The sequence below is a fragment of the Pundamilia nyererei genome, unplaced genomic scaffold (genome assembly GCF_000239375.1).
Source record: "Pundamilia nyererei isolate P.nyererei 1_Seehausen unplaced genomic scaffold, PunNye1.0 scaffold00111, whole genome shotgun sequence".
In the NCBI taxonomy this organism is placed as follows: Eukaryota; Metazoa; Chordata; class Actinopteri; order Cichliformes; family Cichlidae; genus Pundamilia; species Pundamilia nyererei.
The window spans coordinates 479,305-491,950 of NW_005187512.1; the positions used below are offsets into that span (position 1 = coordinate 479,305).

General features: G+C 40.0%; 1 protein-coding gene across 1 annotated transcript in view; it reads right to left on the reverse strand.

The window, feature by feature from the left end:
• Nucleotides 1-12,135, reverse strand: part of epas1b (endothelial PAS domain protein 1b) — a 46,659-nt gene extending 34,524 nt beyond the window's left edge. Inside the window, exon 1 of the mRNA XM_005741534.1 lies at nucleotides 11,695-12,135. Coding sequence (XP_005741591.1) covers nucleotides 11,695-11,720 — 26 coding nt within the window. The 5' untranslated portion in view covers nucleotides 11,721-12,135. The remainder of the gene's footprint in view (nucleotides 1-11,694) is intronic.
• Between the last annotated feature and the right edge of the window lie 511 nt (nucleotides 12,136-12,646).

Below are 12,646 nucleotides of genomic sequence, written 5' to 3' on the forward strand. Positions count from 1 at the left end.
AGTTCTGATTTTAAAATTACATTTTCATTATTTAACGATGAATAATTAATCTTTGTTTAAAAAAACAAAAATATATTATGTTGATCAATCAGAAGAGGGAGACTAATAGATTTAAAAGTAACCAAGTATTTTTTTAGTGTGTTACTAAAACTATAACTGATGAAGTAGTCTTTGGAGGAATGTTACAAAACAAGAATACTACTACTATCATCATTATTTCTTAGTCATTTATTTCCCTGGGCAAAAGGGAGAATACACACTAAAGTCTCACACAGGCATATTGGCACTTATTTTTTTAAGTGTACTTTAAAGAATGTTGAAGTCTGTTTGGATATTTTTAGATTGTGCTTATGGAAAACATGCTGCTTTCCACTATAAAGGTGGTCTAGAGTCAGAAAAGGCCTACCCACACCCATAATGCACACACAAACAACTTAGCAGACACACACACACACACACACACACACACACCTTTCCTTGCTTACAGTGGGTCTTCCTGTAGTTGTGGCGCCTCGCCGAACAAACACAGAGCAACAATACAGTACTGGCTAATCTGTGATCCTAAGGAACATCAAGTTCTGGAAACACAGCCAAACAGGCATTTGTCTGTGTGTGCATGCGCACACACACAGACACACAGGCGAACAAACAGCTATCCCAGACAGGGGCCCCGACTTCGCCTCAATCAAGGGAAGAACGATGCAGGAGATTGCTGATGATTCCGATAGTCCATGAAAGAGAGCAGCGCGCGCGCACGCACACACACACACACACACACACACACACACACACACACACACACACACACACACACACACACACACGGTTGGGATAGACTGGCTGATTGAAAGAAGCACAGAGGGGATGGAGAAAGGGAAAAGGCGAAAGAGAGGGAGGCCACAGGTGGTGTGAGGGAGGTCAGCTGACCAGACTAGAAACCCCGCTGAGAATACCAAATGAGCTGAATGGCACAAATCTAAACATTTAGATAGAGAAGGCAAACTAAAAGTAAAAAGATTTACATGGTGAGTTCAAAATCATTTATTTCAGCTCATCAGAGAAAGTTTAAAAAAAAGTTTTAAATGTTAAAATGAATGGGTTATTTTGTTGCTGTCTTTTTATTATCATTGTTACTGTATCCAGATTCTCCAAGACCTAATTTATGTTTTAATTAGTGTTCTATATAATCACAATAACTATGTCAACAATGTCATTTTACACAGTGAATTGTACTATTTTACAGTAAGAAACTGCTGTTGTACATGAGAGTAAGTGCACTGTTAAAGTTTCCTGTACTTTATTGGAATTTAAGTGTTATTATATAAATAAATATAAAAAAAAATCAGTACTGTTGGGGGGAAAAAACAGCACCCTTAGTCATGATGAACAAAGTTTTTCCCCATGTGATCTGAATTATTGCCCTCTGATGAGATAACAGCCGACCTGAAGTGATTAACTGCTACAGTAGTCTTGTTCATGGCTCTGTAGAACCAACACATTTACAACAACAGCAATCAATAACCTAAACACTTAAATCAGTAGAGCACTAAAAAGTTTGGGACGCGGTCCATTTTCTTATTATAACTACAGATGAAAAGGGATGAGCTGACTGCTGACTCAGTTAATGTGGTGGGGCAGATACAGATGGCACCTGAGAGAAGCTTTGGTGGGTAAATCTGTAGTATTTGTGGTTTAAGGGTCTCGCATGGAAAAACTGAAGAAAATCAGGTTCCTAGCAATGATAAAACTGTTTCATTACTCAAAGTTTCTGAAGAAAGATAAAGAGATGATTAAAAAGAGAACGTAAGGAGAAAACAGACCGTCTTTACTTTGCATGTTTTTAAACGCAAACCCAATGAACAGAGGACTGACTACAGCGGGATTACAGCGACAGGATTACAGGAGGAATGTGAGTGTGGTACTGGTTTTCACTTTATTATTGCTTTCACTCAAGTTTCTGACATAGTTGTCAAGTCAAGGTTACTCGACTTCAAAAGCTGCGAAACTCATTTTGGGGCATTTTTAAGTGTTTGCAAAATGTTTTTCTGGCAGAAAAAAAAAAATGCACCAGGTGAAGGTCAAAAACAAGCCCTGATTTACTGTTCCGTCCTGGTTATCGGCTCTTGACCTCCGGTCCCGTTTTGCAAATTCACCTTGAACAGTAAAAGTGTCGAGAGAGCTGAAAAGGACATTCAAGGAAAAAGCTTTTAACACACAGGAGGGGGAAACAAAAGGGAACAGTAATCTCTTTCAACACAAAAACTTTTCAAATGACAAAAGTGAAATAATGACAACTGTTGTTCTGGAGAGATATACAAGTTTCCTGAATTTTTTATTTATTTATTTTTTTTAAAACAGCATAAACTCCACTGTGAAATTAAAAAAATATATACAATCTTACAGAGCACTACAAAGTGACTTTTGCTAAAGTGCATTGTATTCCAGACTAAGAGGACGGTGAGTGGACTTCTAAATTTGTGAATGCGCTCTAAAGCTCCAGAACAGTGAAGCACGAGGGAGCATGTGGAGGCTTTTTCTGTGTTTGCTTTTAATGAATGCATGAGGTGTGATCAAAAAATCCCCATAAAAAGAAATAATCTAATCTGATTTCTATTAGGCCGATCTCCCTATGAGGCCATCTCTTTGTGCACATACGTTCTGTTCTGACATGCAAATCTGCACAATGGATGTGGGTGGTGACTGAAGACCGTTTTTCCACTGCACCTGCTCACATACAATGATACACCAAATCTTAGACACCTGTGGACATGGCAGTAGAACTCTATATTGATGTCCTGATCCTGGAAGATGATTGGTGCATAAACTGGTTAATGTGGAAATGTGGGATAAGAGTCTTAACTGGAGATATACGTGTAGCTCTCATCAGCACTGATGACCCCCCCCCAACATGAAACTCGGGTCACTTTACAGGGTGAGGTTTTCCTCTAAGAGCAAGTTTGAGGTGAAATTGTAGATGCATACGTACAAGTCTTCAACATGAACACTTGAATACATATAAATGTAAAAGTTTATGCAGCTGCACTGTGTTTAAGGAGCATGAATCCAGTCTTTATGCAGTGCGGTTAAAATGACTCTTCTGTTGAAGTTAAGGGAACTTTATCATTGGTTACAATAACAGAAACAAGGCTGCGGATATGGAATGATTGCGGTCAAGCAGATGTTTCGGTGTGAAATAGAACAACAGCGGTCCCTTTTTAAAATTCCCTGTTTTGCTGACATTTCCTTCCACCCTGACTTCTTGCTACATGGACTTTTTACTTGTGTTTTTTGTGGGAAATGCAAATATGTTTACAATAAAACTCCACAGGGCATCTTTAAAGTTAAGGAAAATGTGGCTACAGTTAGTTACGATGAGTTTCAGAAATTGGTAAATAAAGCAAAATCCCTTCTGCACACAACTTTCTATGTCCAGCTTCTGACTTTGAAGAGCAAACATTTCACAGTCACTCTTGAGGTGAAACGGGAAGTCTACAGGGAGATGGAGCTCAGCCAGGTGACATACAGGGGATCGTGGATCTCAGCCAATTTGGTAGCAGAGGAAAAGGAAGAAGGGGAGCTGGCGGACGGGAAAAAGGAAATGGCAAGGAGACACAGTTCTGAAAAAGAGGAGAATGTGGCGAAGCAGAAGAGGCAAAGAACAGAAGTGTGGTGGGGAGGCCGTGGCAACAACAACAAAGTGAGCGGGGTAAACAGCGCTGTCGGGTGTCCAGAATAAATGTGAGACAATGTGATACGAGCGAAAAGCAAAAAAGAAAGAGGTTAAAGACAGGAGGAGGTAGCGTAGGCGGGTGAGAATGATTGAGATAAAAATAACAATGGAAAGATATAGAGAGGTTTCCCAGACCGACTTCTCGCCTCCCCTGCTGTTTCCCCCTCACTGCGCAAGGGTCTGATGGCCAAATGGGACGCTGGACTGTACGTACGGCTGACCAGGGCCCTCAGCAGTTAGCAGGGTCTCAGGTTTACCAGTTTGTTTATTGCACACACTCACTTTTGAGCTCTTTTTGCCATTGAAAACAGAAACATTCTTTCTTTATTTAATGCTTGATATTTACAGCTCGTTGGTGCACTCACTCACAGACTGCATCTCTAGCTGAAGAAACTTACAGTTTAATTACAGAAAGAAGTGCAATCTAATTTGTTTAAACACTCAGAGTGTTTGTGAAAAATTCCCCAACACTAAAAACCTGCAGATAAGATAGTTGATCGTTTTATGTCTAATTATGGTTGATGAGTTTTCTCATTTAACTAATGGTTATGATAGCCAAAAACAGCCACCGTTCCAACAGTCTGAGTACTTATAAAGAAAAGAAACTCATTTTTAATCATTTAAAAAATAAATAAAAAACAGCCAGTTCCCTTTTACCAAGGCTGTGTCATGCTGATTGTTCCAACGAGGGAACAACACCGTTTTTTTTTTTTTAAAGCTGTCCAGTGAATTCACAGCAGGTGAGTGCTCATCATTGTCCTCCTTTACTCAGGCAGCTCCCTCTGCTAAACCAAACCAGCGCGCTTCCAGTAGTGAGAACACGTCTGACACAAACCATCCCCTGCGGCGTGATACATGTGAGAAAGAGAAACCTTCAGATAATTCAGAACTGATTCTCCCAGCATTTTCCATGGCTCATGTGTAAAAACAGCTTGTGTCAATAAGATCATGTTCAGTAAAAAGCAACAAAGTAAAACAAGCACTCTGTTCACAGGCATTCCCACTCAATTCACAGCACTGAATAGAAAAAAATGAAATAAATTCACACCTGTTGCTGGAAAGTAACAATCACTGACATGCACTTTTATTAACTTGTAAATTCTGTCCTTCCTGCTCTGCAAGTGCTCTCAGCGCTGATGTGTTAAATAGCTGTTGGCCAGCCGCCTCTTTCTGAATCCACACATGCTTCTAAAGCTTCAAGTCCACCGCTGTCCGTAAGCAGCAGCAGCAAGAGAAGCAGCGGGCTCGCTTAAAACCGTTCACCCAGAAAGAATCACTCACGGTAAACCACACGAGTCACACAGCTGGCAAATGTAGCGTAGCTGTGTCTGTATCACTTTGCTACTTAATAACCCCAAGCCTCTCTCTCTCCCCACTCAATCTTTCACTCACTCTACCTCGCTTTAGTCTCTTTTTGTTTGGCCTCTATTGTTTCGGTCCTCATCTTCCTCTCAAATTGTTTACCCAGAGTAAAACACTGAATAAGAGCTTGACAAACACAAACAGGGGACTCTCAAAATAAATGGACACATTCCTAACCACAGAGACTCAAAAACTGACAAACAGACTGAAGTGTCTTCTAATGTTGCTGCTGGTACCAAGCTTTTGTTTGTTTATTGAGATTCTAACTGAAAATAACTCACAATGGCAGAGCCAGCGAGCAGCTCATACTGTAGCACCCCCTCCCCTCCCCTCCACCCCCTTCTTAAGGGAAGCAATAAATTCTGCCCATACTTGATATTGAAGACAAAGGTCAGTTGAGGTCTGGGAATCATTGCGAGTTGTTAAGAGGCGCTTCTTGTAAGTCATCAAACCAAAAGTGTAACATTAGTATTATTTAAGGTCACGTTTCCAGCTTTGTCACACTCCGGGAAAACCGTTTTGGGAAATCCCAACACAACTTAAAAAGAACCAAAAAAAAGAAAAACCCCCAAAAAACAAAACAAAACCGATTAACTGTTCAGCAACTGTTAGTAATCTTTTATGCAATGAGTTCTTGTTTGGCCTCACATTTTGGTTACGTTGCTCATAACGCACATCCAAGGTGTCAGCTGAACAAAAGAAAAGTCCACAGCCTCTGGAGCTCAAAGTAAAGGCAAAAACTGCAATTTGCCTAGCTGCCACTTGAGGCCCTTAAACCTAGTGCTGAAACTATAAATCCAAATGTCTTCATAAACTTTGCATTTACACGAGTTCCAAACTTTTTCTTAGGAAAGGTAAAGCTTTCCTTCTTTAGACTGGGCAGTAAGGAAGATAGATTTTAGACATATTGTTCCCAATATGAATTATTTTAAAGAACTGAGGATTTAGAGTTTCAAACCTCACTAAAGCACTCTACTTGAGTTAATGTACTTAATCACTTCCCATCTCTTAATACAACAAACAAGCTCCAATTTTAAGCATTTGGGCTTCACCCTCTCTGTCTTTCCTTTCACTCCTCTGTCTTGCAGCGGGCAGGTTGCACGCCTTCTGTAAGTGGCGTGATGTTTGGGTCGGGAGGCCGGGTTTGCCCGAGGTTAGCACACAAAAGAGGCACGAAGGCTCTGTGCCAACCAAGCCCTCGGCCCACTGTGGAGCACTGCGAGGATGGGAGGCACTGAGTTGACGGGCTTCTGTAATCTGACGCAACTCCACAGCTGCTCCTTCTGCACTTTACTCATTGGTCTTTAAATGCCTCATTGATTTACGCTCATCTATAATCACCTTTGCATCCACTTGATTATTCTTGATTATTTCTGTCCTCCCTTTTGTGTGCTCTCTGTCTTATCTTTGGCAACTTACTCACCTCCCTCCCCCCCTCCTTCCCGTGGATGAGCATAAGAAAGCAGGACACAAAGATGTAACAACAGCAAGAATATGTTGCCAAACTGGAGATCATTTAGGAGATCATTAAAACCACAAATCAGGCTTTTAAACTACTCGCTCCACAGCACCAACACCACTCAGGATAAGGTTCAACATGACCAATATGATGAATGTGAGCAGTTCTAGCTTAAAAGCACTGCAGCACTGACAGCTCAAACAAGCTGCCAGAATTATTCCGCAAGCATTAACACTGCCTGATGTCAGATCACCAAAAGGTGAGTCCAGCCCACTGCATCAAAACTGCATTTTACACTTTTCATTATATATTACTCTAATAATCAAGTTGCAGGTTATACTTGGAGCAAATCATAAAACTGTTGCTTGTTAATTTTATCCAAACCAGAAGTTTTTCAGCCTCCTGACAGGAAAAAACAAACACGACCTGTGGCTGCTGTGACGATCTGCTTCTTTGATTTACGATAAGTTGTTTAAATGACACTTGTTTTTACAAAGTCATTTGAGCCGGCCCATATATTTTATAAATGGATGGTTCATTAAATGTCAATGTTTTCCATATGTACCTCTTAAAACAAACAAAGGGAAAATTTGGAGATATTTCTTTTTAAGTTATTACCGTTCAACTGGTCTGAGGTTTAAACTGGGCTACATGCGGTCCATAAAATAAAGTGATTCTAGCTCAGCATATATTCCCTCAAAAAGAAAAACTTTTCAGACATTTTCCCGTTGAGTCTTTGGAGTGAGTGAAAGGTTACAGATAGACAGCTTAGTATGTACCATCTCCTATAAAACAGTCATTAAGAGAAACTAAACTCAAAGTCATTAAAGGTCTTAAATTCATTCAGCTATGTTTTGGTGTGGAGATTAGAAGAAAAAGAACCCCACAGCTGTCATATAAACACCTCAAAGACACCATAAAATGTGGTTCTTGTTAAGATGACTTAACATGCACATGGCTACTAGTTGTTTTTCTCCTAGAATTAAGACCAAATCATCTCCTCAATAAATGCAAAAGTTTTATAGCTAGAAACTGCTATGATAAGGTTCTTAATATATTTTTTAACATCCACAATTTAAATTGGCCCATTTTGTTATTGCTAGAATATACAGCTACACCCCCACCAACTATGATAACTGTAAAATGTCCTCCAAAGAGACAGAAAATACACCCGAATGGCTCAATCTCTCAGCAGTCATGTAATGTATATCTGCCTGGCAGCTGCCCTGGACTCTGACCTTTGAGCATTGTTTCCAATGGGATCACATGCTGAAAGAAGCGAGAGGAGTTCCTCACAAGCCCACAACTTATTTCTGGTATCAGTTGATAAAAAAAAAAAAAAAAAAAAAAAAAAAAAAAAGGAGAAAAGAAAAGAAGCTATTCAATGTATTCAGTAGCGTGACAAACACTGCTGGTGTGTTACGGAGTCAGGTTGTGGTAACGGCTTTCTGAAGTTGTTACAAACCAAAGTAAACATACAAGTGTACACTATGTCAACCACTGTTATACATAACAAGAAAAATACTAGTAATGTAACATTACTTGTGAATCCAGTTGAGCAATTTAAACACTCGGATCTAAGAAATGAATAAAAGAAAGCTACAAAGCAATACAGTGAAGATTTTTTGGCTTAAATGATGGAGAACATTTTGAACTTATTGCAGATTATAGTAGTCACACTAACATAACAGGAAAAGTTCACGATGTGAACGTGGCGCAGACATAAGAATATAACAGATCAGGTGACTTGGACTTACAGCGTTGTAATAATCATCATCGCAACTCAACAAGTAACAAAATCCAAATTATTGTCGCAAGAAAATTATGTTTATATTATTGATAACACAAAATATGAGATGTATTTCAAAAATAAGAGAGAGATTTACTTTCCCACTGATGTACGGCCGACACCCTTGCAGTCATTGTTATTTTGGGAATTTCAGCTTGCCTGGAGGACATTTTGGGGTTTTGGGAGCACTGCTGGCTGCTTATACAAACTCAGGAAGTGTTTCTTTGCTCCAAATCAGAAAGGTGTGGTAACTCTACCAGCAACTAATATCATCAAGACTCAGAAAAGATTGCAGTGACAGTTCAAATCAGCGTTGACTCAGTGGATGACAAGACACAAAGCTGGCCTTACGCACACAGACTTTATCAGATGTTTTTCACCCAGTTCAAGGCTCTTGTAACATTTTCGGGCTCCTCTTTTCGGGCTCTTGTGAAAAGGTACTCCTGAGAGGCTATCCTGAATTTATTTGTGCCTTTAGTTTGAACTTTTTTTTTTTTTTTTTCCTTCTTCTTATGAACCGATTTATCCGATTACGTTTTTTCTGTTTTTCTAAGAACTTGTGCGACTGCTTTAACTTGCCGAAACTCGTAATGGTAATGTAGAAAAACCTAAAAAGTACCCCGTTTCTTCCAATTTTGCTTTACTGCATTCTCAGTTTTGCTTCAAGGGGGAATGCATTTTCTCTCTGACAAAACATCTTCCAAACAAAAAAAAAAACAAAACAAAAAAAAAAGGCAAAGCCCGCATAAGGTGGAAGCTTGATCCAAAAGATCCAAGATAGTACATGCAGGAGACAAGAGGGTTCAACTACAGTGTGAAATCACTACTTTTCCCCCTCATCAAGTCTGTTTGTTGATTTGTGCATTTTCTTTTTTAACTTTCAGTTACTGATGAAGTACCAACCCATCAAATTTTTGAATATTTGCCTTTAAAGTTCCAACTGCAGAAACATAAATGATTAATCAGTTATTAAAAACACTTATTATTTTCTCCATTTGCAGATATCTGACAGTTCATTTTTCCTTCTTCCATGAACATGTTGGGCTTTTACTAAACAATAAGCAAAAAAAAGAATCAAATACGTTCCAGCTGTAGCTTTAAAATAGACACACCAACATATAAAGAAAAATCAGTGACTCTGTGATGAAAATCGTCTGAAATCTTTTTGTGTATCAGGATACAGAAAATATGTACTTGCCGGACAAGAAGTCAGTTCATCACATCCACATGATTATTATTAATAAAACCAGTGAGAGACACCGGATCTCAAATAAACACTGGCAGCTGTCATGAATCAAAACTTATCAAACCAATTATGACTTCCAGGCAGCAGCAGTGACAACATACTACTGTGTGACACAAAGACAAACACACACAGAGCACACCAGCGAGAGGACAAACACCAGTGAACTCTCACACACTTACACACACACGCTTTTCATGTGCAGCCTGACAGAGACACACTTGCAGAGATCCCTTTCCCTAAAATGGCCGATAGGTCTTCAGTGGGAGCACCGAGGCGTTGACCAGTCAGAGGAAATGCCCTATACTCATCTCACGTTCCATCTCCCCAAGTCATTTTCTCCCTCTTTCTCTGAATGTTTTCACCCCTGGCACAGTTATCCTGCCTTAGTCCCCTGCTTTGTTCACCTTTACGCTTGATCTGACAGACAAGAGTCAGAGAAAAGAGTCCGAGGTGCACAGGACATACAAGCAGGTGTCAAGCGAAAACAGCTGCACTGGTTGAAATCAGTTTTCTCCTCCAGGTAGTGTGAAAGATTAATTTGCAGAAAATCTCTGGGAATCTCTTAATTAAATATTAAGTTGAGCATCGTTTCACGCTCTCACCAGGAATCAACCAGGAAACCTAATTTAGAATTTCCCACAGGTAAGATGTTAAAGCTAACTGGCCTGTTGTGACCACACAAACCAAGACAGGCTGAGACGAGTAAAGCATTATTACTAAGCCTGAGGCTTCATGGCTACTGATGAACAATTAACAACCAGAAAAAAGGGAATAAAGCCAGGGAAACTGAAGAAACCTGAAATATTACAATACATAATTAGAGCCAAATTATAAACAACTTCACTGGTCAGATCAATGCTGGGATACACTGACCTAGATAAAACATGCACAATTATCTCCTGTTTGACTAGTTACAGGACAAGATTATCATGCTGTGTGATATGACTAAGTTAAGAAAAAAAAAAAGATGTCACAGCTCTATGAATGCTGCCAGTCATGCCGCCAAATATCAGTTTTTGAGATTTTGGCTAAACATCAGGTGGTTAGAGCAAGAGCAAGGTACTGCAATATATCTGCAGGTCTAGAACTTTCCTGATCAGGCAGTCTGATATCTGCTGTAATGACTGATTATCCTTTACTGATGCCCAGCTTCTGTTAAAAGGAGGTTAAAGGTTAAGAGCTTGGATTCTCTCCAGAAAGTGCTGCCTTACTTAAAAAAAAAAAAAAGAAAAAAAGAAAAAAGTGTGGTGTCTTTTTTTTTCTTCTTGTTACCACTTGTTCAAAAGTCCATGTAGATCTTGTTAATATTTATACATTCATAATGACATGCACCTTTCTATAGTAAGCTGCTACTTCGCATGCAAGTTGAGCCTTTTCTCTGTCTGCTCTGCATCCTGTGTGCAGGATCAAAGTGTTTTATGTGGGTTTAATTATGCAAGAAAAATTTTCTTCATATGAAACTTCATAACTTCCATTTAAAAAGATTACAAGTGTTGTGCATTTCAACAGCGAACCTCTATAGAGGTATTTACACACATCCTTTTTTAAAAGTTAATGGTTTGTTTACAGGACCACTTAATGTGGAAATTAGTCAGTAGTGGGGTTTAACCTTAGAATGAGCGAGAAGCAGATCAGAAATTGTATTAAATTTCAAATTTGAATATATTTAGAAAGTATTTTAAAGTCCTTTAAAGTTCATTCGGGGTTTTAAAATATGCACAATTCAATGTGACTGCGGCTTCTCGCAGTGAAACCCAAATCAGCTCATTTCCAAAACAAACGCTCGGTTCAGTTACAGGCTAAACCGGCCACTTGCCTTCCAGCCCCGGTGCATCAGAATTAATGCAATGCTAAGATTAAAGCTGTGTGAAACCACCGCCTGTCGCTGCCTTCCAAACAAGCAGAGAGCGCAAAGCTAGGCCAAGTCACATGCAGCACTGCAGCAACAGGTCCCTCTCTGTGCCACAGCAGCCAACTGTCAGGCAATTTCTGCACTAAATAAACAGCCTCTGTTATTAAATCCGCGAATTAATAAAGTCACATCCAAGCGGAAGGCAATTAAAACCGCAGAGAGGCTGAAGGAGAGGAGTGAATCCAGTATCTCTTACCTCTTTTTCTCCTTTTCGGCTGTCATATTTTCGCAATGCTGTTTCCACGACAGTCTTGAGTAAAGTCCAACTTTAGAGTTAAAACAAAATTATATTTTAAAAAAAATAGGGAGACGAGAAAAAGCAGGTTTAAGACCGAAGTGCGCAGGTCACAAGGAGCCCGCTGACAGATGAAGTCATTAAACCTGTGAAGCGTTCAGTTAGTCCAGGCTGGCGGTGATTGAGCTGGGGGATTGGGGCCGTACAGTCTCAGAACACTGCCGAGGATTGCACAACCTCTCACCCGCTGAGAAAAGACTCCACACAGGCTGAACGCTGAGCTGCTGCTGCTGACAGAAGCCGCCCGCAGGTCCGCTTGTCAAAACTTTTCTTCGCTTGCTGATATGCAAACTCCCAGAGCTGCTCTGCCTCTGACCTGAGGCTCAGCTGAAGCTCAGTCCCGAACAGCTGATTGGCTGGAAACGCCACCGGGAGACCACCCCGCCCCTTTATTCAGCCCCGCCCCTCCCACTGTGGCCGCTGAGCTCCTTACCTGTTTTGTGCAGGTTGATCTTGTTCCTACAGGTGAGGACGTTATAAAGCTCCAGTGCGGACAATCTGTAGATAAAGTCGCTTTTTGGCCTAAAAACTAGCCTACAGTAACCAGACTAGAAGTATAATGTAGTCACCTCTCACTTTAATGTAAGCTTATGAAGCTTTACATGAAACCATGATTACGACTGTTCTGAGAATTTATCTTTATGCCATAAACACACAGGATCAGATTGTCTCAAAAGTGAGTTTTAACTCTTTAACAGTGTATCCTAGTTCTGCTCCTTTAAAGGCACAGTTTAACTACTTGTGCGACCTTTCTAGGAGAAACTAAACTTTTACTGGAGGAAATGCTGTGTCAACTTAGACTAAGAAGTTTAAAAAACAGTCTTAAGTTTGCCAGAGTTTGCCCATCATTTAT